This window comes from Vitis riparia, chromosome 13 (genome assembly GCF_004353265.1).
Source record: "Vitis riparia cultivar Riparia Gloire de Montpellier isolate 1030 chromosome 13, EGFV_Vit.rip_1.0, whole genome shotgun sequence".
Classification (NCBI taxonomy): Eukaryota; Viridiplantae; Streptophyta; class Magnoliopsida; order Vitales; family Vitaceae; genus Vitis; species Vitis riparia.
The window spans coordinates 3,996,859-4,022,736 of record NC_048443.1 but is presented as its reverse complement, the minus strand read 5'-3'; the positions used below and the strand labels follow the sequence as shown (position 1 = coordinate 4,022,736).

The 25,878-nt window shown below is 36.0% G+C and overlaps 4 protein-coding genes across 7 annotated transcripts; 2 read left to right on the top strand and 2 right to left on the bottom strand.

Moving 5' to 3' along the window:
• Window positions 1-7,972, top strand: LOC117928764 (glycosyltransferase-like KOBITO 1). Its single transcript, XM_034848770.1, has 11 exons — window positions 1-408; window positions 2,595-2,744; window positions 2,904-2,956; window positions 3,527-3,635; window positions 3,744-3,878; window positions 4,076-4,120; window positions 5,918-6,105; window positions 6,350-6,491; window positions 6,907-6,953; window positions 7,138-7,225; window positions 7,315-7,972. The coding sequence occupies exons 1-11, from the start codon at window positions 85-87 to the stop codon at window positions 7,597-7,599; spliced, it is 1,566 nt and encodes a 521-aa protein (XP_034704661.1). The 5' UTR covers window positions 1-84; the 3' UTR covers window positions 7,600-7,972.
• A 924-nt stretch (window positions 7,973-8,896) lies between these two features.
• Window positions 8,897-10,504, top strand: LOC117928015. Its single transcript, XM_034847758.1, has 2 exons — window positions 8,897-9,213; window positions 10,121-10,504. Exons 1-2 carry the CDS (start codon window positions 8,932-8,934, stop codon window positions 10,235-10,237), a joined length of 399 nt encoding a protein of 132 aa, XP_034703649.1. The 5' UTR covers window positions 8,897-8,931; the 3' UTR covers window positions 10,238-10,504.
• LOC117928013 (pentatricopeptide repeat-containing protein At4g20740) lies at window positions 10,380-14,066 on the bottom strand. 2 transcript variants are annotated; one of them, XM_034847753.1, is made up of 3 exons: window positions 11,676-14,065; window positions 10,872-10,986; window positions 10,380-10,781 (listed from the first exon to the last, which is right to left on the bottom strand). In XM_034847753.1, exons 1-2 carry the CDS (start codon window positions 13,849-13,851, stop codon window positions 10,976-10,978), a joined length of 2,187 nt encoding a protein of 728 aa, XP_034703644.1. In that variant the 5' UTR covers window positions 13,852-14,065; the 3' UTR covers window positions 10,380-10,781; window positions 10,872-10,975. The 2 variants fall into 2 exon arrangements, with proteins under 2 accessions (XP_034703644.1, XP_034703643.1); XM_034847752.1 differs by having other exon boundaries at window positions 10,872-14,066.
• A 115-nt stretch (window positions 14,067-14,181) lies between these two features.
• LOC117928014 (bifunctional endo-1,4-beta-xylanase XylA-like) lies at window positions 14,182-25,374 on the bottom strand. Of its 3 annotated transcripts, none has more exons than XM_034847755.1 (4): window positions 25,169-25,374; window positions 17,332-18,929; window positions 17,004-17,210; window positions 14,182-14,786 (listed from the first exon to the last, which is right to left on the bottom strand). In XM_034847755.1, the coding sequence occupies exons 1-2, from the start codon at window positions 25,263-25,265 to the stop codon at window positions 17,542-17,544; spliced, it is 1,485 nt and encodes a 494-aa protein (XP_034703646.1). In that variant the 5' UTR covers window positions 25,266-25,374; the 3' UTR covers window positions 14,182-14,786; window positions 17,004-17,210; window positions 17,332-17,541. The 3 variants fall into 3 exon arrangements, with proteins under 3 accessions (XP_034703646.1, XP_034703648.1, XP_034703647.1); XM_034847757.1 differs by having other exon boundaries at window positions 17,332-20,010; window positions 25,169-25,257; XM_034847756.1 differs by lacking the exon at window positions 14,182-14,786 and adding an exon at window positions 16,482-16,691.
• Window positions 25,375-25,878: the final 504 nt, after the last annotated feature.

Genomic DNA, 25,878 nt, shown 5'->3' with positions numbered 1-25,878 from the left:
CTTTCTCAATCTCTGTGTGTCTCTCTGTTTTTCACTTTCTCCGTTTCTCTCTCCCGGTGTTTCTCCGTTTCCGTAAGGCTCGCAATGGCTGGTCTCCACGCCTCTCTCAGAGGCTCTTCATCCTCTTCGTCTCAGTCGTTCTCCTCCAAGCTTCTGCTTCTTCTCACTCTTCTGCCTCTGACTCTCGCCGCTTTTGCTTTCGTGCTTCAGTGGCGAGGTGGGGTCACCGATCCGGCCACGAGATGGTCGCCGGAGGCCCACAAGTTTCCGGGCATGGACAGCTCGCCGCCGACCACCATCGGCCACTCCTCGGCCTCCGATTGCGTCCTTCTGAGCCGTGGATCGTCTCCCTCGTTCCCATACTACCGTGACTGGAAGTTCGATGTCGGGTCCGATCTGAGACCTAAGGTTCGGTTCTGGACTGGAATTTTTGTTTTTGGTGGTAATTGTTTTTGGGGTTTTCTAATTTTGGTTGATTTTTGGTGGGTGTTGCTGGATTTGGTGATCTAAGGTGTTTCAGAAGTTGAATTAGTAATTGTCCTCTGTTTTACTTTTGGGAAAACTGAGGAAAATGAAAGAAATTGAGGTTTATGTAGTGTTTTTTTTTTATATGTATAAATTTTCTGGGAATATGTTCTACTGATTTTGGTGGGTATGCCTAGCGGCGATTTTAGATATTTCCGTGTGTTGAATTATTTCCATCTCGATGAACTTATTGTTGTTTAGTTCCCATTTGATGTGATTCTGTTTCTGCTTTTTCCATTTTTATTTTTGTATGGTTATTGCTTGATTCGGCGATTTTAGTCATTTCAGAAGTTCAACTAATAATATTCTCTTAGGTTGCTGAGAAATTTTTTTCTTTTGGGCATTGCTTGATTTGATGTTTGGATGTTGCCTGATTTGGTGACTCAATTTCAAGCTATTGATTCTGATTTGTTTTTGGAATCATGATGCACTTTTCTGGGTTATTTATTTGGTAATTTAGGATAGAATTCATTTTTCTAATCAATATATATATTGATAAATAAGAGAATATATTAGAAGTGTCAAAAGAACTATCGAGAGTACAAAAAAACAAAATTTTTAATCAATAATTTCATACCTATGTTTGCTTAAAAATAATCCTTACATCCTCTTTTTTGGTTTGTTGGAGGGTGGGGCTGTGTTTTGTGGTTGGGCTGGGTTCATTGCATGCTAAGCCTCTTCAACATATTTGTACTTGGAAACCAAACATGTCAAGGAATGAAATAATTGATCTGGTAGTGACCTAAAAAGGTGCTAAAGTGTAATAGTGGGTTACATCATTGGGTAATGTGGCAATGGAGATTTTACTGAAGAACAGATAAATTAGGAGATGATGGACATGGGGGGATTATCTATTCAAACACAGAGAAACTTTTAGTTCTATCTTTAATTTTAAGTTCACTATCATTGCTCATCCTATAATGAATCCATGATGATACTGCCTAATGCACCTCACTCCACTAAGTTTTGCATTAAAAATTGGAGAAAAGCACAGTCAATAAAATTGAGTCTAACACTTGAGCCCAGTAAATGAAATAAGTTCATACCTGTTGCTCTTTTCTTCGTGTTGCATTGTTTTGCTTTTTTGTGGGGAACTTTGCCACACCCTTGGTGCTATTTCCAAGAATCAAATATGTCAACACTATGAACAATTGATTCTAGGGAACGGCCAAAACATTGAGTATATTGAACTTACTCAAATGAACAAGCCTTGAATCTCCGTTACATTGGATCATTGCTGAGTCTCTTTCAGCTTTTTCTAGGGCCATATCATCTCTTACATCATAACCCACCTTCTCTTTGTCATACCTCTACCTCTCTTGGCATTCCTCCTCACTGGTCCATTAGCTAATTTTTCTGGTGAAGGACTAAGCCATCTTAGTCCTTATATGATTGTTCATCACCCTGTCCTCATTGGCAGGTCGTCTATATCTCATGAATGATTTCAGTTCTCACCCCATTTTTTCATTTAATAACATTCACACTTGGCCAAAGTTATTGGCGCTGTTTTTTTCTTCTTTGTGTTCTTTACAATGAAGCTTGGCTGGATTTGATGGTATGGAGTTTGGGTTTGATCTTCTATGTTACAGTAGTGACACTTGGATTTGTAAAAAAATTGGAGAAAATTATACAGAAACATCAACAAGTATAATATGAGCAGTTCACTTGGTTTACCATCATGGGCTACTTTTGCAGTTCATCTAGAAAGAAATTACTAGTTAATGGCGAAATTATTAATAAAAGAAGTCTACCATTGTACTGCCTAGTAAACAATCACACTGATGATGACACTATCTGAGTCCTGCCTAATCTGCTTTAGTGTTTAGATTTATCCCAAAACTTGGAGAGAAGCTCTGCTTGGAAAATTTAAGTTGGATGCTGCTCTGAATTTCTGTTCTCTACTTTTAAATAGTAATGTGAAAAACATGATTCACCTTTTAGATCATAAAACAAAAGTATTTGGAAGAAGGATTTTCATTGTTTAGGCAAGGAGCCCTGCGTTATATTTATACAGCTTATACTCAATAATGATTATATAACCTTGTGCAAGTTCATTTCTTAATATGCAGATATGTATTACGACTAGTACATCAGCTGGTTTAGAACAGATTCTACCATGGATGTTTTATCACAAGGTTATTGGGGTTTCGACCTTTTTTCTTTTTGTGGAAGGAAAGGCTGCATCTCCTAATGTATCCAAAGTCCTGGAATCTATTCCTGTGAGTTGGCATCCTTTGTTCTCACTGCTTTTGTTTGTCAGAGAGAAATTTCTTTTCTTATTTTATTTTTATTTTTATTTTTATTTTAAATTGTGATATTCCACTAGATGCTTAATGATCTGAATTCCCACGAGCTTGAGTTTTATGTTCCTTTTTCAGGGAGTAAAAGTAATATTTAGAACAAAAGAGCTAGAGGAGCAACAGGCTAAAAGGTTGGTTAATCTTACCACTATAATGGGTGGAAAATACCTGCTTAATTTTGAACTTAGAATGAATTCTTTCTTTTCCCCTGCCCAATTGTTTCTCTGGCTCTTAGTTTTACTGGCAGTTTTGGGGCCAGTTGGACAAAAGAGATAAATGTAGTAAAATACTCTTCTTCATATTAAAGTTTCCTGCACTTTGTTGTGATTATCTTTTTCTGCTTGCTTTTGTGGAATATGTTTCATTAACTTTGTTTTCTAGACATTTCATAATTCATACAATTGACTTATTGCATAGTTGATTGATAAAACCTTCTTTTTTTTTTTTTTCAACATGTTATCTTCTTGAACTGTAAAAATTTTGCAGAGATTTTTGTTTACTTAATTTTTGTTTGGCTTACCTTTCTTCTATGTTCATTAATTTGTTTTCCAGATGTTTCAAACATTTGACTTGTTGCACATTAGATTGTCATTCTGACTATTTTTTTAAGCATATTATCATTTTGAACTGCAAAAATTTTACAGAGCCTTCTGTTTACTTATTAATCGTGATTTTTGTATTTTGTGCTGTGGAATTTTCAGCCGTATCTGGAATGAGACATGGTTATCAAGTTTCTTTTACAAACCATGCAATTATGAGCTATTTGTGAAGCAGTCTCTTAATATGGAGATGGCTATTGTCATGGCAAGGGTATGAAAGAATCTATTCTTATACCATCCCTTCATTATTCTTAGTTAACAATTAATAAGCTTTGATCATGTTTTGACCAAAGACTTCTCTCCTGTTTTAAAATATTAGAATGCAGGCATGGACTGGATTCTTCATCTTGACACGGATGAGTTAATGCATCCGGCTGGTGCTACTGAGTATTCTTTGAGGCAGTTGCTGCATGATGTGCCTGGAAATGTGGATATGGTTATATTTCCTAATTATGTGAGTAACACAATTTAGCTTTGCCAGATTTTCCTCCATTTGTATATAGTGATGATATTATTTGATAAATTATAAAAAATGGTTAATCACCTCAATGTATTATCCTTTGATTCCTTTCTGTACCATTTCATTGTTTCTCACCACTTATGGTAGTGATCTATATTGAAAATGATGGCTATTTTTTTCTTGTTCTTCAGGAGAGCAGTATTGAACGGGATGATATCAAAGAACCTTTCAGTGAGGTAGAGTATCCATCACTGTTCATCCCCTATACTTGCGTGTCTTAGTTCTCTTTCAATTGATTCAATTGTCAAAATTAAATCTTCCACAAATTTGATGATGATGATGATTCTTTTTAAGACCTTAAATATCATATATCTCATATCAATATGGGTTTGTTTAAGGCATTAGACTTGGTATTTTACTATAATTACTTTGATAGAGAAGACTGGATGAATATTTTCATGTTAGCCATCAATGCAGCAAAATAGTAAATTTGTGATATTGCAACATCTCACACTGTTTAAGCAGGAATAATTGTCTTGGTTACTTGAGGTTCATACACATGTTTTTATGACCTGTATATTTCTTTGATGAGATAACTGTATGCCTGACTTAATGGATCAATTAGCTGCACTTCGCTAATCTGGTTGGGTTTAAAACTGTGAGATAGTTTGTCCCTTGGTCTTGTTTACATTAGGATACAATTACATTAGGATCACTCCATATAGAATTTTTTTTAACTCTTTTCTATCTAGTATATTGACACTGAAGTCTCAAACTTCAGTCTTGTATCACTAGTTCCTTGGGTGGGCTACCTTTGTAGTGGAGTCAGTGGGCAAAGCTTTTCTCTACAAGTTTCCCAGCATAAGAAATTCAGTGTGCATCATAAATATTTGGTTAAAGGTGGTAATATTTAAATTTTTTGCGTTTTTATTTTAACTTATCCAACCTATAATCACAATAGTCTTATCCCATCATATAGTCATATTATCCCAAAATATTAAAATAAATTTACATGTACTGCAAAAATACCCCCAATTAGATTTAGTTTTCCCCAATTAGTTGCTGTCAGAATGCCAAGAATTTGAAAATGTGTCATATTTCAATATCCCACTGTAGCCAAGCAAAATCCATGTGTCAAAACATGGAGCCAAATTTAGATGCACCTGAGTTTTTCACTTGTATAGTTCCAACTAAATGTTCAAGTTCTAACTCAACTTGCAAAACCTCCTTCTGAAACTTCTGTGCAACTTTGAATTCTCAAACTCTATTTGGTCATTTCCATCCATTTTTAATACATAGAAAAGCCTGCTTGTGAATAGCTTCATTCCAGGTGACTGAAAAAAATAAAGTTAAAAGTTTAGATTGAGAAGGTTTGTAATGTCTTCCTTCCTTTTTATCTTTGCTTAGTTTCATTTTATTGTGAGGTTAGAGATGAACATCGTCTTCTATTTAAATATTGGGAAAACAATTCCATATGAAATACCAACATGCATTTACTCATGTAAATTATTTATTGAAATTTGTGTTATGTTCTGTTCAAAAAAGAAATGCACCCACCAGTATGTTTTTTTTTTGGTTTTATAACACAAAGCTGATAATAGCAAAATTGACATGTCTCACTTCAGTGTATAATTTTTCTAGGTTTTGAAAATGTAAAGGTTTTGTCTAAATCTTATTCCAGTAAAGGTGTTAACTTTTCTGTTTATGAAAAAAAAAAATTGTATTAGCTTATGTGGCTTCAGAGTTTTATCCTTTATTAAAATTTAGGAATGAGAAAAGTGCTAGGAGTTTAAATTGTCATTTAGGAAAATGCCAAAATTTTGTTATTTAGAAACATGCCAAATTTTTGTCATTAGATTTGCTTCTCTTGGAGAATTCGTAAATCTTATTCAACATATGTCTTGTTCTTGGCTCATTTAGGAAAATGCCAAATTTTTGTTATTTAGAAATGTGCCAAATTTTTTTCATTGGATTTGCTTTTCTTGGAGAATTCGTAAATGTTATTCAACATATGTTTTGTTCCTGTCTCATAGGTGTCAATGTTCAAGAAGAACTATGACCATCTTCCAAAGGATACATATTTTGGCATGTACAAAGAATCAACTCGCGGTAATCCAAACTACTTTTTGACTTATGGAAATGGCAAATCAGTTGCTCGGATTCAAGATCATCTTCGTCCCAATGGTGCACATAGATGGCACAATTATATGAAAACCCCAAAGTAGGTTACTTTTTCTAGTTTAAACATTTGATTGTATGGATATACATGTTATCTGTTACAAATCTTTTCCTTTTCCCCTTCTATTTGAAGGATTATAGACAATTTTTTTCCCATGCTTAGTTTGATCCTTCTTCTCCTGTTATCTATGTTATTATTCTTATTTTGAAAACTCTAGTCAAAAGTAGTGTCATATATTAAGTGGCTTCTTGTGAGCAATAACCATATTTCCTTTAATCCTTGGTAGTGAAATCAAATTGGAAGAGGCTGCTGTTCTACATTACACATACACTAAATTTTCAGACTTGACTTCTAGACGTGATCGTTGTGGCTGCAAGCCTACAAAGGAGGATGTCAAAAGATGCTTCATGTTGGAGTTTGACAGAGCCGTGAGTTTAATACCTTTTTTTGTTCTCACTCTCTTCTTTCTGCCACTACTACTAGATTAGCCGCAAGGATGGGCTTAGGGAAACCATAATCAGCAATCTGGGCTATAAAATAAGGGAGAGTTGAATAAGATTGTTGATATGCATAAAGAGAAGTATCGTAATCACTAGTGCTTTCTGATATGAACTGTCAAAGTGTTTTAAATGGAGAAGGGAAAGTTCAAAAAAGGACTTGCATTGAGTGGTGAGGAAAATTTTCAAGACTAGCAGATAAATGATTCTAAAAGATAGTCTGTTTAGTTGTTAACAACAATTATGGTTTCCAGTGGTTGATTTACGTTTTCTTTTCTTTTTTTTCGGGTCTCATTTTACGTCTGATGGATCTTTTATTGTATTTATGTAACATTATGCTTTGCAGGCATTCATAATTGCTTCAACTGCAACTGAGGAGGAAATGCTAAACTGGTGAGTATTAAAATTATAAAAAATAATTCAACTTTTCTCCATTCTAGTTGCTGTTTATATTTGATTTTCTTTTTTGAATCCGTTGAATCTAACTGATATGGGTGAGTGGGGGCAGCTCTTCTTTGAAGATTATTGGCATCTCAAAAATTTAAATTCAAATATTTGGTTTGTTCCTCTCCTTTAGGTATCGTGAGCACATCGTCTGGACTGACAAAGCACTAAACATGAAACTTTTGAGGAAGGGGATTCTAACTCGCATATATGCTCCCATGGTAAGTATGATTGTAGTTACTCTTAAACTAAATCGTATCTTCTTTCCTAGAATTTTTTATATTTATTTCTTCACCCATGTTTTTTTCAGGCCATCATTCAAGGTTTGAGGGAGTCTGGTGTTTTCAGCTCTGTTATTGCATCTGCCCCAACAACTCTGTCAAAGGACAAGTTCTTATCTACCATTGGAAGTACCAACTCATCTAGAGCTGTTGCCTCTGAATCCCTCCCATCCCGAAAGTTTGGTAGAAGCAAAGAATCTCAGGCAACAGCCCGGAAGGCATTGGAAATTGCAGATGCTGCATCTCATAAAGCTGCAGTTCCACCATTGTCGCCCCCAGGCATGGATGATGAGCACCTCGTGAGCGAAGCATGATGGATTTCCTGGCATGAATGCTTCTTATTCTTCTCCTTTCTGCTTGGATGTTGATTCCAAGAGATTTTGGATTTTCTTATTTACTATTGAGGCTAAGAATCAGGAGAGAAGCAAGAGGTCGTTGGGATTCATTCATGTTTGGTTTCATGGGGTTTCAAGGTTTCCCGATCACTACCCAAGCGCTGGTGTAAATTTTTTTAGAGAGAGAAAGAGAGAGAGTTTTGGTACACAGACCCTTTCTAGGCTGGTAACTGAAAATCTTGGTCTCTGATTGTTGTGTATAGAAATCAAGGAGGTATCGAGTCTGTTGACAGTGACAGAGGATCATCTTTATTTCTTAATTCAATACAACTTCTATTGACATTCTGGAAAACCAGGCTCTCAATATCATACCTGAGAATCATCAATAATTAGTATTCAACAACAATTCTGCATTTCTTGGAAGTGTTGGAAATTGGATTGCTTTTGGCATTTTCCAGGGAAATTGGGCATATGTACCAGGCTGACTTTTATCCAAGTTTCAGCTTGAAGATGGTATGTTTCTTCATATGATCTTTATAGCCGGACCCACATTTTCTTTTCCTGGTGTCATTTTCTACTGAAACAAACACTCTTTTAACTTGGAAAATGTCAATAGCTCAGTTAATGCATCCAGAAAGGTGGTCTGATGCAGTTAGCAAAGAAAGTTAGTACTTTATTTTTTAGTCTAAAAGTCATTGGGCTCATCATGGATGACCAACAAAGCATGACTGTCATTCTCATAATTGATGCCTTCCCCATATTTGTTCACTTCTGGAAAGGGTTGTTTGGCTAAAAGCACCACATAACATCTAAATCTAAAAAATAATCCTTTCTTTTTTCAATTAAATATATTTCTCTTTTCATAGAAATATTCTTCATCAAATTTTTTTGAACTTAGTTCAAATTAAAAGTTAAAAGGGAAATATAATGGAATTACGAAATAAAATGAAGGTATAAAAAAATAAGATAAAATATAAATAAATAGAATCAAGATACAAAGAGATCAATCTAAGATAAAAATTAATGAGATATCATAAAAACGAATGAAACCCGTTATAAAATAATAAGACTTGAGTTACATATATAACATCACGTGTTTTTTATTTGTCATAAAAGAAAAACTTATTATCTAAATGATGATGTCTTTTATTTGATAGATAAGTTAAAAAAAAAAAAAAGGGGTGGTTTAGGAAGGAGGCCTAATTTTTTTTTGGCATATAGGAGACTAAATTAAATTTTCAATTAAGAAAACGCTTTATATAAGAGATGTACTAGTGTCAACCGTCACTAGGCCAACCGAAGGAAAAAAGAATGGCTACTGTCATCATCAACAAGCCACCATTAGCAACTTTTCTCCCATTCTCCAAGGCTACGATCACAAGAGCTTCCTTACACCTCCCAATTTCGCCAGCGGTTCGCTTCTCCGGTGAATTGTGTCGCCGGAAAACCAGAGGCTTGTCAGTGGTGACACGTGCCGGCCCCAGCACGAGCAGCTACGTGTTTGCATTCGTGTTCCCGCTGTCTCTTCTCGCTGTCACCATCTTCACTTCTTTGAGGGTTGATGATAAGCTTGAAAGAGAGTTTCTCGAGGAGGTACGTGGTTGAAAAACATCTTGGCTTTCGAAATTTTGTGGTTTATTGCTTTGTTTGAAGTAGGGATTTGTGTGGGGTTGTGTTGATTTGAAGCTTGTGGGTGTTTTTTGGGTTGCTTGGTTAGATGGGAATTGGAATTTACCTTGCTTGAGCCTTGAGGGTGGTTTGCTGGAGCCTGTTGATGTATAGTGGAAGCATAACAACTGTTTGATGAAAATACTGAATGGGTTTGAGCCCAAACATGTTTGCTTCAAAACTCATTGTTTGGTGATCCATTTGTCTAAAATTCACAAAAAGGTTTGTTTTGGGTGACCTTGGGGAGTAGATGGAGCTGAATGCTGAAATTGGGTTAATTCAGCCAGTCCCATGTAGTTAGGAGCATGGATTTGTTGGGTTGAGTTGAGTTAATTTAATTGGGTACTTTTTTTCTTTTTTTTTTTTCCAATTTTGGTTGCTAGTAATTCCTAACTTAAATTAATATATTGTTGGATATTTGGTTGCTTTAGATAATTGAATATGAATATCAGGTTGTGATAAATTTACAAATAAATTTCGCAAATTATTCACTGTGATACTTGTGAACAATTCATGAAAATTGTAAGATTTTTGCCACAAAACTCAACAAAGCCTCACCTTAGCTAGTTGGGCTAACAACCAGATCCTTCACTAGCTAATTCTATTTTATGTGCTACTAGGTTTTTCAACATATTTCCTGTCCTTGCAACCTTAACAAGTCCTGTTGTGTGCTCACATCCTATGTAGGTTTTCACATGTTTGACAAAAACCATGGTCTAATTTGGGACTTTAAGAAAATTTGGTGAATGTACTAGGGTACTAGCAATGATGAATTTAAAATGGGTTTAAAAGTATTCCTTTTCTCATGAGTTATCATTGGTTGATGAACCAGCTTGCAGTTAATGAAGCCATGAGGGAAGCAGATGAAGAGGAAGGTGATGTTGCCATTCCTGTAGACGAGGAACCTGTGGTTCCACGTACTCGCAACCGGCCAAAACGTGAAGCTTAGACCTCATCTGTGCAGCTTGGTGTTGTATCATGTATGATTTTGACTTGGAGATCAGATGAATCATAGAAAAACCAATCTGGGGGAAACAGTTATAACTCACTAGTGGCTTCAATCAGCTCTTTATTCCAATTGAATTATTGTATCAAGAACAATGTATATTTATTGGAACTAATATTTCAGACATACTTGTATGATAAATCATATCATATTGGGTTTGTTGAACATTTGTGAAATTAGTAATGAATAATACAGCATTATTATTCCTCACGAGCAAGATATGCACTTCAGATTGATCTGCACCTTACACATTGAGCTCTGATGCAGGTGAAGATTGTTCTGAACTGTCCTTCGGCACCCACTCCAACTGAGCTTGATGTCTATAAGATCGTGGAAGCTGGGTTTAGACGCGAAATACATTAATTATCACCTCACTGAAGAAGGGTTATCAATTTGGTCTTCTATGACTACTGGACAGCCAATTGCACTACTGTACAGGGGACAGCCCCAAAAATGGTTCAAAATTGTCCTTTGTTTTGCTTAAACCCTGCCAGAAGAAATTCCCCTGTCAAACTTCTGACTACAAATTTTATCACACCAATTTACATTTAATTCCTGGTAGTGAACAATAAATTACCCAAGGCTAGAAAGGCCGAGACCACTACAATAATCATCGTGCATTCTCCATAAGTCTTGTTTCAGCTGCTGTAGCTTTCATCAAGCACTGGAAGAAGATATCATTCAAGATGAGCCTGCATCACCAGCAACAGACAAGTTACAGATGGTGAACAAATTTCAATTTAGCAACATGGTCTAGGGTTGAAATGATTTTATTTTAAGTAGTTGCTCTATGTGGCATATGCTTGAAAAACAGTACCAAGATGCAAGAAAATGTGCAAAGAGGTTGGGATAGGGATGAGGGAGGTTCCAGTTTCAAGCCCCAGCAGGGGAAAAATTTTAAAAGAAAAAATGGGAGAGAAAATGAATGAGTACAGAGCAGTTTGTTCAAGAGTGTCGAATGATAAGAGCAAAGGTATTTGTGAGGCAGCTCAGGGCCTGAGCGTCAGCCTCATGGGAATAACCAGTTGCAGAGAGGTGCCATGAGATGCCAATAAATCAATGCTGGATCAGCAGTCCATAGCCATTGCTCTACTTGAGCCTTATGAACCATGAGGGCTGTGTGATGTGTGTCCTGCAACACAAACCTGGAACAGGTGATGTTGCTCCTCCAAGGTGAGTTTGGTGTCCATTCATTAGAGTTATATTCAACTAGATCAGTTCGGCCAGAGCAACTTTGACATGTACTCCCAACTCCATCTTCATGGTTCTTGTCCCTCAGAAATATCAGAATGATGGGGGACCAATCACTTTAGAGTGATAGTCTGAATTACTTCTATATTATAAACATGGTGAGAAGAAATCTAATCAATGAAATCAATACCTGGATTCGAATTTTCAATGGGCAGCAAAGTAGAACCCTTTGATCTCAACTTGGATTCCAGACCAAAAAACTTCAATCCAGACAGCACCAAGTCTGCTGTCTTCTTCTTCATGTGTTCAATAAGGATTTCATCATACACAATCACATTAGCTTCTGTTAAAAGTTTGCGCTCTCTCATATTTGAAAAAACCTTCCTAGCCTCTTCTAGTGTCCCATGCTTACACATGCCAGATATAAGAGCAGAATATGTAACTTCATCAGGAGTACAACCTTCCTGCATCATCTCATTTAGTACATCGATCACTTTCTCAGCGTTACCTGATTTACATGCATGGAGAATTGTAAGAGTGTACTTAAATTCCATGGGGCCACTTGTAACATTGGCTAAGCAATCACGAACAAGCATAATAGCTGCATCAATCTCTTCACTTTTGCAGAGACCTTTGACAAGAGAACGATAGGCTGCAACAGAAGGAAGCTGAGACATCTCTATTATTTTATTATAACAAGCACACGCCTCCTGGACATCCCCAACTTCAACAAAACATATAATTGCATTACTGTAGGTGGATGAGTCGGGCTTGAAATTTGAATCTTTTATATCATCAAAGAGAGATAATGCCTTTTTCACCTCTCCAGTCCTGTGGATAGCTTCCATAAGAATATTGTAAATGGAAATACTACAATAACCTTTTGCCTTCAAGTGTTCAAACACTTCTAAAGCCAATTTTAGTCTTTCCCCTTTTTCAATCATAACTGAGAAGAATTTTGAGAGATCGTCAATGATGGGAAAACCCAATTTCTGCATCTGCCCAAGCAATGAGCAGAAGTCATCCATTCTTTTCATCTCTGCATAAGACACCAACATGGGTTTCACAGTTATGAAGTTCGGCTCAAGACTCTCACGAACTGTGACTTGGAAAAGCTTATAAGCCTTATCAACCTGTTTCACATTACACATCCCTTCTATTAGAGAATTATATATCGCCAAGTCAGCCCTGTATCCCGAATCCATCAAATCCTTCAACAAGTCACAGGCTGAACCGACCCTCTCATTCACAACAAAACCCTCAATCAATGACCCATATATAGCCCTATCTATCAAATACTTCTTCTGTTTCATCTCCTTGAATAACTCAAAACCTTCCCCAACCCGGTTCCCTTTGCATAGTGCTGCAACCAAAGTTGCATACGCCATAACATCTGGCTCAACCTTATCCTTCCTCATTTCCTCCCAAACCCTCAAACAGTCATCCAGGTTCCCCTCTGCAACCAGAACCTTCACCATTGCTGTGTAAGCAAAAACATCGGGCTTACACAAATTCCCCCTCATCCGATCCAAAAGCTTCAACACTTCATCAATCCGGCCTGCCTTACATAACCCTTTAACTAGAATCATATAAGTAACACTCTCTTCCACCAATCCATCTTCCTTAAAATCCTCATAAACTGACATTGCTAAATCTAAATGACCCGTCTTCACAAGCCCATCCATGATCCTATTATACAAAAAAACCCGAGGTTTAATCCCGAACTTCTTCATTTTTTCATACACATAGTAAACCCTGAGACCCCTATTAGCATCAATATGCATCCTAATCAAAATTTCAAATTGCTTCTCACTAGGTGGCTTCCCCTGCATGTTCATCAACTCAGGAACTTGATCAGCAGCCCTAAACTGATTCGATCGATTCAAGCAATAAGCAAATGCATTATACGAAGCGAAGTTATGCTTATAACCCTTTTGCTTACCCGCCCAATGGAAGAACTTGGAGCAAATTACAGGGTCAGTTTGGACCTTGAGCACCTCCGCCACCAGCACCGGCGTCACACGGCGGAGCTTGTTGAGGTCCGCTACCACTGGAGGGCCCCAGTTCCGGTGTTTCCGGAACGAATCACAGATGTACCGGGCGATAGGAGACAAGTTTTTTGCAATGGCGAAGAACCGCTCACATGGGGTTTTGGAGGGTGGGATCGCTAGCGCTTTGGGAGAGTCTGGGTCCCAATTTTGGAGATTGAAATGCGTAGTAGGGTTTTGGAGGGTTGGAGGTTTAGGGTTTAGGGTTGTGCGGTTGGAGAAGAGACCGCCATGGACAGTGGGGCGGTTCTGGGAAGGCTTTCTGTGGCCGTAGAAGAAGTAAAACTTGGGTTTCGGGGGTTGGGGCTGAGGTGGCATTTTAGAGTTCTTCAGGCTCCCCTCTGCAAATTTCTCATTACTGAAGAGTTCTTCTTCTTCCTCTAGTGCTTTCACTCTGCTTGCCCAGAATTAATAGCTTGGAAATTTTCAATTTGTCCCCTTGGCACGGATTTTACTATACAACTTTGATAAACCTAAACTTCAACAAAAAAAGAAAAAAAAAGAAAAAGAAAAAAAAGAAAAATTAATTGTATTATTCACATCATTCATTTTTGACATAATTTCTTGTTTATGTGATTGTTTGGACTATGGGAAAAAAAGGGAGGATGATCTCTTTCTTTGCAGTTAGAAGAAATTGAAGAGTTACCATTTTCTAAAAGTCAGGCAGAATAAACTGCTCAAACCATTCAACTTGAAACCTGAGGATTGTTGTATAAGATGCCCATTAAAAGAAAAAGGTTACAATGATTCCATACAGAAATTCTCTTATCATACAAGGAAGCATCTACATTAATCAACTCTTCATTAAGTCTTCCAGGATACTAAGCAAACAGAACATCGGATTGTAAACTCTTGAAAGGTCAAGATTATGGGATCACCAGAAAAATCATAGCTTCATTGTGTCTAAAGTACAGGCTCCTTCAGGCACTACTGAATGCTTGGTTCAGTGGTTCTCTGCACTAGGTCTGGAAAACGGTATCCACATCAAGATTAGCTCCAGTCAATTTCATAAAAATAGATATAGCCAGGCTGGGCACAGAGGTGTCAACTATCATATGTTAGATCACAGATGCCCAACTGGAAGAATATTTTGTTATAACTACTGAATTTGTCTCTTCAAGTCTGGAGTGAGTCGAACCTTGTCATGGTTGGGCATTATCTTCTTGGTTCCCTTGGGACTTCCAACTGTGGGACTGAGCTCACTAACATGAACAATTTATTTTCCTGGGAAGAATCATGGCTCTGGCAAGACCCTGTAAAACAGTACTTATGATTAAAATCTCCAAACAAGCGAGCTGTATCACTGAAATCTGCTCAATGAAAATAATAACAGAAGAAGTAGAATTCCATAACCCACAATTTGACAAGAGGAAAATCTACAAACTGGGGAGTGACAGACAGTATATACTTCATCATAGCCTTCCATCCTTTTGCCTTGAAAATATGTAGCAATTTTCCAAATTGATGCAGAATAATGCAGAGAGAAGATATTGAAACAGAGGTCATGTGGATACAATCCAAAACTCAGACACCCATCTTTACCATAATACCTAGTAAAAAATTCTCGCTCCAAGCTCACTATATCTCCCAGAAATAAACAACTAGTAAATAGTTGTTCTATTCCCCCAACGGGAAGATAAAGAAAACAATCATACACAAGAGCATGCATTGTACAAACAAACACATATAGTCTTCTTCTTGTTCTCCTCAGCTTCAAATAAAAGGACAAATAAAGAATGTGATTTACATTAGCATGACCCATACACAATGTAACAATTCTGACATGTTGAATACAATCTAACACGTTCCTATGACAGGGAAATTGCCCTTGGCTGGCCTTTGGCCAAAAATATTTCCATCACTGCCTTTCGCATAGACGGGCTCACTTTATAGTAAGCTATTTGGGTAATGTGGATACAACAAAAGGCTACATAGCAAGACAGAAAGCCTACAAAGATTCAAATTAATGAATTGTTCCAATTGCCCACATCAACTTTGTGAATTGATGTGGAAAAAACCATACATTTATTTTATATCAAATACATCACATATAAGAGAGGTAACATAATGCCAGACCAATTTCTCAAAATCACGCAGTAGCTTAATAAACTAAACAAAGGTAGGTCCATTCCACTAGCTTTTGCTTATCCACTCCCATCTTGAGACAGATATTTTATGTAATTTGAAGGACGTAGCATGAATAACCCATGGCAAAATCAAATCCACATCTAAACTAATTATACACCTATGAAAAAATCCAACAATAAATTTACTTAAATAAGAAAAAATATCCTTAAAATAACATAATACTTAAGCTTATTACTAAAATCTAAGAATTTTAGGCATATCTATAAGTTTATTAATAATATATGATGATAAGCTTAAAAGCTAAACAATTTTTGAGAGTCATGTTACACTGGCTTTATGGCCTGGGGTTAACCAGATGCCTCCCAGCAGGGGAGTTCATGGGATTAAAAAGGTATAGTTTTTAATTATACCCTAAATCAACAAGTGGGAGTTGAAGAAGGTAAGTAGGGTGGGCAAAGCAGACTCATATCTGTATGTAATCGATATTTTAAAAAATGCTACCAAAATTTGCCAGGAAAAAGACAGTTTGTTTTGAATTTTTCATTTTAGTGATATAGGAATCTTTCTCTTCCAAAAAGCAATTTCAAATTGTCAGCTCATGTTAATATTCACTCTTTTTCTTATTGTGCCCACACCCACCCCCTCCCCCCTATACGTGTATCTATATATATATATATATATATATATCTATATAACCTGCTCTATTGTGCTTGTGCATAGTAGACATGGAAAGTTCATGATTCGATTAACTTGTCCCCTTTAACAGAATAAATGCATGGTTATATTGCAAATAACAGCTAGGAAAAAAAAGAAAAGATTTACTGTTCTAATTAACAAGAGAGATCAACTGAACCCATGCAGCCTTTTGACTGTGGAACTCAGTTATTTTTTCAGGCTTCATTTGAACAAAGTCCGAACTAATTGAGCAAGCCTAGGGGGATTAGAATAACAGAAGCTTCTTTCAAAACACATATGAATTTCATAATAATCATGAAAAACTACATAACCGGATCACTTTTTTGCAGAAAACTTAAAGAAGTCTCCAATTCCAACATGTTTAGAGCTCCATCCTGCATTGCACTTCATGTTGTTCAGACATCACTATTTAGATTATTTCATAATCAAATCGCAAAACCACATCCATGCCAGTGTTCTTTCCAAAAAAAAGAAATTATCTGTTCAATTAAAACCTCAAAGCATCAAAACTGTTCAAATAGTATATGGTATTTCAGTTCACAGGATGAAGGAATGTCCAACTTCATTTTTTCTTTTTTGGTACATAAAGAAAAGAAACCATGGCAATAAGATTTTACAGAAGGAGATGGCTTCTTGGAAAAAAAATGGAATAAGCCAATTTGCATAAATGACTAAATATGCCATACCTTTGCATGTTGACTTGTTCAATCACCGACACTTCTCACTAAAATCTGAGTAGCAAGAAAATCATCCGCTAGTGCTTGTGAGGTTTAAGCAGTAATGATTTCAACGGCCAAAGGGCTCAATATCCATTCAAATTAAAGCCCTCGCCCCTGGTCCCTCACCATTGGTTTTGTAACTTCTCAAAGAAAGAGAAAAGAAGTCCTAAAAACCTAGCCAGGCATACAAACACAACATATATTAAAAATGGTTCTTGACTTATGAACTATGAAGGTCCAAACATATGTGGAAATTTCTTTTCTGAATAAAACTACAAATACAAACTCAACTCACTTTTGAACAACTCTGTAGTGATTTTGACAAGTTTATTGTTCAGGTGTTGAATAAACTGCAAAGAAGAAGCAAATAAGTTGGCCCTGCCTGCAGAAAAAATCAAACAGAAAATATCATAGCTTAATGATGTCAAGACAGCCAGCTCCAGGTCGATGATGATTAATCGGCAGCAAAATTGATGGAATTCCATCATCACATAACAGAGGCATTTTATTCATTACTGTCTACTCCATTGAAAAAATTGACCCTCTTCTTTGCTCTTCCCTTCCTCCCCCAATGACCTGTTTGGTAACTATCACCTTGAACCCTTGAGCATTTGTAACTCGATGTATTTTTATGAGAACCCTCTCTCTTCCGGCAACCACCATTCCAGACTCCCCAACCTCCACTAACTTTCCTAGATTCCAATTTTTTTGGCTCATTATTATGATTCTCCCACTGTTTCCAACCCTGTGACTTGTCTCCACTATCACTTCTATCCTTTGCAGCTTCCGTACCCTGAAAGGCACAGTATTTCCAAGGACTGTGACTATCAAATACATTTTTTTGCTTATAAATACTGTTGTCCCAATGGTTCCCTCCCCAAGGATTATTCCCCAAGTCTCCCCCTTGTTTAAACCCCATAGATTCAGTGCCATGACAGCCACGTTCCCAAGGATCATCCACAGTATCCAAATTCGTTGACTTATTCTGATAGTTCCATCCCTGGCTCCAACCTCCACATGCATTGTCCCTTTGAGCTGCATTAGCCTGGTTGCAGCTGCTGTTCCAATTATCAACACCATTATCCAAATTGCTTAACTGATTAATAGGCTTTGGCACCTCATTCCACATTCTCCATGAATTACCCTCACAATTTCCCCATGAATTGTCCCTCACAGCACCACTAGCCCAAGTACAACTGTGCTTCCAACGGTTATCATCACCATTCAAATTCCTTGACTCATTGATATTTCCCCCCCACTGGTTCCTCACCCGTGCTTTTTCCTTCAAAACTCCCTGCACGTTCCAATATTCCCAAGGACTATCACCACCATCAGGTTTTCTATAATGCCCTTCTGTAGCATAACCAGACACTTGGGAGTTGGTTTTATCCAAATTCCTCAACTCAGTTTTACAACCACCCCACTTGTCCCAAGCCCATGCTCTATCCTTCAGAGTTTTCGGCATATTCAACTCCCAGGGATTGTCACCACTGGCTGGATTCCTATCATACCCTTCTGCAGTGTGACCAGGCAATGGACAGTTAGTCTTTTGATTTGAATCCCCCAACTTGCAATCTTGTTCTCTCTCATCAGGAGCAAAGAACTCTTTATCCAAGTTCCGCATTAGTTCAGGATCAATGTAAGGATTCCAATCAATATTGTCAATATAGATATCTGGATCAGGCTGAGAGATGCTGCAGGGGATACCATTGATCTCTGCCCAAAAGCGTCTCTTTGCATTGTGGAAAGCCTCTTCACCAGCCAAGTCATTCCAGTTAAGCACATCAACATGATAGTGTATATATTTCTTGGCATCCACAACCTTTCCCCATGGAATTCCTACAGAAGTGCAGAATCTCTTTTCCCATGAAGGCACACTGTTCTGCCACAAGCCTGAACAGGAATGAATCATTGGTTATCAGTTAAAACTCTACTCAAATCCATCATCATAGTCAAAAGCGTATTCTACAGTATAACATGAATACCAATCATAAAAAAATAAATACATAAATAAAAAACAAATTTATATTTACTAGGTTAACTTTCCTTGGAGGTAAAAGAATTGGGGAAATCATGTATCATCTTCACCACATGCCTACCTAACCTCTCAACAATATGAGATAATTATGGAGTAGGAAAAGAAGATCACTCGAATACAGTTGAAAACCCATAAACTTCATAATTATCCATTGAAGAAATCCAACACAAATACCCCACATTCATTTCTTAAGACCATAAACAAGATGCTAAAAACAATAATTATTTTTCCAAATAAAAGGCAAGACATATTTTTGCAGAAATTATAACTAGCCTCTCTAGAAGCTTTTCCAAGCCAAAATCATCTTAAAGACATTGTTATCTAATGCTTTTTGGACCTCAACTTGTACTTTATGTCTTGTACAGAATATAAGAAACTTACTGAAAAATGGTTCAGACAATTCAGATATATGATTCAATTCTAATTTCAGGTTGATGGTCAGCTATGGTGTATTTCACAAGCATTCCCCATTCATTGATGTGAATGCTAAAACCATCTTGATCAATGGATCAGAAGTCTTAAAACTTCTAGAATTGTTTGACCTGATAATGAAACCAAGTCACATAGCTGTACTTTCTCAACCTACTATGAGAAAGAACAATTCCCAACTTAGATTCCAGTCCAGTTTTTGATGGAGATAATGACATTAAATTATGCACTTATGTTAGGCGTAAACATATGAAATGATAGATTTTATTATTTATGTTAGGGTCATTATTAATTATTGAAAATGTTTTATTAGAGTTACGGTTATTATAATTATTTTCCTACTAGAGTACTTCCCCAGTTGGTGGTAGTCAATGCTTCTTTGTTCTTCGGAAAGATCGTCCTGAAACTGATGATACTTGGATTACTGATTAGGAGTTTGATTGACTTGATCCTGATCCTTTAAAGCAATATCTGCCACAAAACTCATTGCAATCGAGTTCTTTTCAGCTGGGGGGAAATGATGGAGACAACAATGTTAAATTACACACTTTTGCTAGGCGTAAACATAGGAAATAATATATTTGTTATTTATTATTTATTTTAGGGTCATTATTAATTATTGATAACGTTTTCTTAAAGTTAGGATTATTATAATTAATTTCCTACTACAGTTAGGATTGTCTATCTATATATAGGCCTAGTGATGTTAATTACTGCTGACTAATTTGATTAATATTATTCATAATTTCTTTGCAATATCTCTCTTCTACTTCTCTTCCTTCTTTTCTCTCTACTGTTCTACATCACTTTTACTTGCATAACCTGACAAAGCAGTTTTAAATCTTCTAGCAGCACATCATTGCTATAAAAACCGGAAAGTGAGATGACTTCAATCCCAATTAGATAAGACTATATTTTGCCAAAGCAATAATAAGGTAAAGAATTAAAGATATTTTGACCCCAGTATTAAGCATTAATGTAATATGCAAATTAAAATATCAAATGTTTGCAAGTAGAAATTATTGCTGTAACCAGCTAAGTATGTTGTCAATTTTGGAGAACAAACCGGGAAAAGTCTGGCAGAACTTTGAAGATTTTCAACAGACAGTAGAAAATTATCAGCAAAAAACATCAAGAGATCATATTCAATGTATCACACGTTAAAAGGACAAGAAAAAAGTAATAATTAAGCATCAAATTTTCTCATGACATTTTTTCTATAGAAATATATTTTTGATGGCCTCTACGATATCCTATTTCATGGGAACTCAAACTCATGAAGCTATTCTTAAAAGCTTCCATAGCTTTTAAGAACATGACTATGACCATTTGAGAGACATCATGTTCACGGGTAATTGCCCACTGAAAAACATGATGCCTGTGCCTGTCACAAACATTGTCGGAAGAATACCAACGTCAATTCCTAAAAGAGTACTCTCTTTTGTGCTGAATTTTCGCACTACCCATATTAACATACCTAATTTGTCCCTTTAGCTTATCCTAGTCTTTTACACTAATCATTCAATTGTGTTAACCCCAATATGCTCAAGGTCCCAGAATATTCCAGTAGAAGGAATCAGTCACTTTGAAGTGGCCAGATTTGTAAATTTGAAAAGTTTTGCACCCCTTGGAAATATCAGATAAAAAAAGAGTTTTAAATTGGTTGACATCAACCTATCAACACGCTGCAATGTCAGCCCATGTGTTAATATTATGAATTTCAGTAGTAATAGCATGAATTTGACAAGTTATCAACATAAATGCTATCTAAAATAGAGTGCACCACATGCTTGGAAAATCAAATCCCTCACATTTAAGAATACAAAACAGTTGTAACTTCAGGGTGTCCAATATCTCAGGAATGATAATGCTTTTAAATCTGAAAAAGCTCTATTATATTAGATCTTTCCCCTTAACATTCTATCTGTTCCAGCAGAAATATATACAGGAAAAATTTCCAGGCACAAATATTTCTCTCTTTGAGGCTCATTAATCTACACAAGGATTTAGTGGTGCTCTTGGTTCGATGGGGGTTGGGGCAGTTGAATTTTCCTACAAAACAAAGAACCTTAAGGAAGGACCACTATCGTACTTTTTTAAGAGTACTTCTCAAGGTTGCCTAAGTCTTTGACTCTTTCATGTCTTTTATGGTTTACCAGAGAATATGATTTTGTAGAAACCCAAAGGGACTGCTTCTGGAGAGGATATGAAGAGGAGTATAGGTGTCATTTAGTTGGTGGGACTCCATCAGCAAACCGGTTGCAACTTAGGAGGGCAGTTCATCAGGGCTTCACTAGGCAAATGGTTGTAGATTCAATATGATATCGAGGGAGGTTAGGAGCTCAGGCATCATATCACAGGCTTGTAGAAGAATATAATGAAGATCTGGCAGGGTCTGGAAGTGCATCTATTTCCTAGGAAGGGGAAATAGTTGAGCAGATTTAGAAAGATGGGATAGCTTCTCAGGTGTGGCAAGTTTGGAAAGTGTGTTTACTTCCTTGGAAGGGATGGTGCAAGAGCTAGAGGATGTTTGGCAAATCAATTTAATCAACTCAATCAACTTAATATGATTTAATAACTTAATTTAAGTCGTTGAATAGGTTAAGCATGTTTGGTAAAATAACTTAATATCACAACTTCAAGTTAAAGTTAACTTTTAAGTATTAAGTCAAAATAGTTAACTTATTCTTAGTCTCAAATCTTTGGTCCTATTAACCCACATCTAATTAGAGTATATTTTAGAACTATGATTCCACATCTATGACTCATTTTTTATAATAAATATTTTGTGATTAATTTATGTATTAACAAGGCTTTAAGTATTCATGTTTAACAAACAAATTTATCACTTAAGATTAATAAAAAGAAATATTAATTAAAATCAATAAGGATAAATATTTGTTAAAACAAATGAGGGCAAATATGTTAATTTGATTATTCAGAAAAAATTTTAATTAAAATTTACCAAACAACTTTAATACTTAAAGTAAAAATTAAGCGATAAGTTTTAAGTCAACAATTTAACAATAATTTAATTTAATGTTAACATAAGTCATTAAGTAATAAGCATTAAGTTTTAACAAATATCCTCTTAGACTTTGGTTGGAAAATTTGTGAGGAGATTAACCTTTACAGCTACTACTGCTGCTGCTACAAGCCTTTACCATCATTAGTCCTATTACTACTACCACTATTGCTAGCCTTTACTACCATGAGAATTTATTACTACTACTGCTTGCCACAACCATTTCCTTCTTTTGTTTTGGGGGTAATGGGGAAAGATAGAAGGGTTCTAACTTCTAACAATCCCAATGTTTACCCGACCTCTTCAAGATTCATAGCTAGAGTTAGTTAATGCCTTCTTCAGGTTAACTTGAACTAGGGTGTTGGAGGTGGAGCCTACTACAATTATTATCATTGTGTCCTTCTTTTGTTGTGGAGATTGGGGAAGAAGGAAAGGAAGCGATATTTAGTCATTCTCTTCAAGACCAGGAGCAAATGTGAGTAGATGCCTTCTGGACTAGGGCGTTGGGGGAAGAGCAGCATGGTAACAGATGGGGAAGGCTGCTTCTCTGAGAAGGCATTATGTGGAGCTTTGTTGGATGAATACCTTGGAACAAGACAGAGCAGCTAGGTTCCCAGTATACTGTCCTTCTTGGCCTAGACTGCCCTGCAAGTCTAGGCTATCAATTGCCTTGTGCATATAAAAAAGATTCTTCTCAAAGGTTGCCAGTGCAAAAGAAATGATAGATCACTGAACCATTTGTTACTTCAGTGGAGTGTTGCTATAGAGTTATGATCTGTCATTTTCTTTTTCTTCTGGTAGGGTGTTATCTGGGCAATGCCAAAGATTGTCAAGGATCTTCCTAAAGTTGACAGGGAGATCTGTTAGAAAGAGGAGTTTGGTGAGCATCTACTTTGTGTTTGCTGTGGATGCTCTGTATTCTGGAACAAAAGGAATACGAAGACTTTGGAGGGGTACTGGTAGCCAGTGTTACAGGTCAAGCATTCTACTCTACTTTGTTGATTTGGCTCTCAGGTCATGTTTCAAAGTGAAGAGGGTCCATTTGATTTTCTTAGGCAAGCCAAATTGTATTCTAGCAGTCTTCATTCACCAGGGTCATGCTATACACAAATCTTCAAGTTGTAAGATACCTTCTATGATAGTAGGGGAACATTGCAAGAAACATAAAACGCTATCATATTAAGCCAAAAAAATTGAGGTGGTAGATGATTTAAACCAGTTACCATGTTCAGCTTCCTTTGATAGCTATGTCTGAGACCATCAGGTCTATAGGGTTTTATGAAACATACACTCTTCCAGTGTCATGCATGGACTGAGTTAGAAGATAACAAATCTAAACTTACCAAACCGAAGCAACTTAACTAATATAATACAACATTACAATAACACAGCTATCTGATGATAATTTTCACATAAATTGATCCATGATAATTATTCCAAAGATATTAGTAACTATAGAAATTAAGTAAAATCTGGAAAATCTAATCAGGCACCCAGATTGTTTGTGCCCATCTTCCCTAATGAAATTTCAAGAATATCCATCATCACTTCACTAGTGTTGTAAATACTTATGGCCACTTAATGAGAAACCATACATGTCACAAAGTGGGAAAGACTGTCACCTATTAATGTTTCAAGCCAGGTTTCCATGCATGTTCTTCCCCTAATTGAATTTTTTTTTTTCCTTGAGTTCACATCACTTGAAATTTTTGGATAACTGCACCAAACTAAATCTCCCAAAAATAACCATTTACAGCCCTCTCTTCAACTAATAGTCATGAAACACTTGCTTAAAAAAGAATAAGTTTGATACTCTCAACCTCTAATATTCTCTGTGTTTCTTCAAAATTCCCAACACACACATGTAGAACGTGTGGGCACCTCTGGTTTCCATAACATTACCGTTGTTACCGTTATTTATAACAAATACTTATTAAATCATACAGCTATTAACTAACACATGCACAACAACCTATAGTTCCTGCCTATCAAAAAAAAAAAAAAACAACAACATATAGTTCCTACACATTTAGCAACCTATATAAAACCTGTTTGAGTACACTGCATAATCAGCAAAAAGATCACATAATCAGCAATGCAGAAATCAAATTTCTGTTTTCAATCATTTCCTCTTATCAGATTCTTTTTCGAATTCCTTTTGTTTTTTTCACACGGCAGCATTAACCCACATCAATGAACAAACAAAATTATGCCCTGTTTGGTTGCTGAGAATTCACAACAAAAAGAACTAAACCAAAATCCCCCACGCAAGGATCCTAATCAAACTGTTTGGCATAGTTGAAACCACAAGCAAAGAAAACATTGATTCGAAATTCCATTTCTTCCATTTTCCTTTTATTTCTTTTCCCACATTTTCCCAGCAATCAAACTGAGCATCATACCACAAAATACTGAAATATACATACACTTACAAAAAGCCCCATTCATCGGAGACCGCTGAAAGCAATCAACATTAAATAAACATCCCCAAAACACATGCACATTCAATTTCAACGAAAAATAGCCGTTTCTAATCAAACCCATAAAAGAATTTCAATCTTTGAACAATTTAACACGAACCCATTAAGATTAAACTCAAATCCAAAATTAAATCGTGAAATTCCAAATAAAAATTTATACCAGGATGGGGAGGAGGCCTTGGAGCAGGTCCAGTGTGGTGTGACCTTGGAGATTCATAATTATAATTTCTTCTCTGGTTTCTTTTCCAATTTCCCATTTTCACCCAAAACACAACCACAAGAGAAAGCTCAAATCCTCAAATCCCTCTTCTAATCAGAGTCTTGAGAGAGAAAACGAGGCATTCAGAATCAAATCTGGAGCAAGAACCTCACACGGGAAGCAGAGAAAACTTCAAAACAGATGGATGATAAGTATTTATAGGCCCAGCTTTGTAAGAAATTACTATTTTGCCAATCTTCCTTATATAACTATTTCTTTTTTCTTTTTTTATTTACTTTTTTTCAAAAATTAAATTTTAATCCCCTTTTTTACCAGCCAGCTTAGAAATAGTGATTTTGTTTTTAAAAAATTTATCAAGGGCATATTTGGTAACTGTTTTTTAAAATAATTTTTGAAAATTATTTTATGATGTTAAAATAAAAGTTTGTTTGAAAACTTAAAATATTTTAACTTATTTTAATATTTAAAAATGTGTTTTAAAAAAATTTACTTTTAATATTTTATTTTAATCATTCTACATATTTATATAATTATCTTTTATAACAATTTTAGAAAATAAATAAAAATAATATAAAACAACCAAAAGATGTTTTTTGAAAACATCATGTTTTTTATTCTTAAGAATAAAAAACATAAAATAGTTTTTTATT

Coding starts and splice junctions, on each gene's coding strand:
- LOC117928764 (XM_034848770.1), top strand. CDS start 85: ATGGCTGGTCTCCACGCCTCTCTCAGAGGCTCTTCATCCTCTTCGTCT. Junction 3,879..4,075: donor TGGTTATATTTCCTAATTAT/GTGAGTAACACA, acceptor CTTGTTCTTCAG/GAGAGCAGTATTGAACGGGA. Junction 6,954..7,137: donor GAGGAGGAAATGCTAAACTG/GTGAGTATTAAA, acceptor CCTCTCCTTTAG/GTATCGTGAGCACATCGTCT.
- LOC117928015 (XM_034847758.1), top strand. CDS start 8,932: ATGGCTACTGTCATCATCAACAAGCCACCATTAGCAACTTTTCTCCCA. Junction 9,214..10,120: donor AAAGAGAGTTTCTCGAGGAG/GTACGTGGTTGA, acceptor TTGATGAACCAG/CTTGCAGTTAATGAAGCCAT.
- LOC117928014 (XM_034847755.1), bottom strand. CDS start 25,265: ATGGGAAATTGGAAAAGAAACCAGAGAAGAAATTATAATTATGAATCT. Junction 18,930..25,168: donor AAGGCCTCCTCCCCATCCTG/GTATAAATTTTT, acceptor ATTCCTGTTCAG/GCTTGTGGCAGAACAGTGTG.
- LOC117928013 (XM_034847752.1), bottom strand. CDS start 13,851: ATGCCACCTCAGCCCCAACCCCCGAAACCCAAGTTTTACTTCTTCTAC.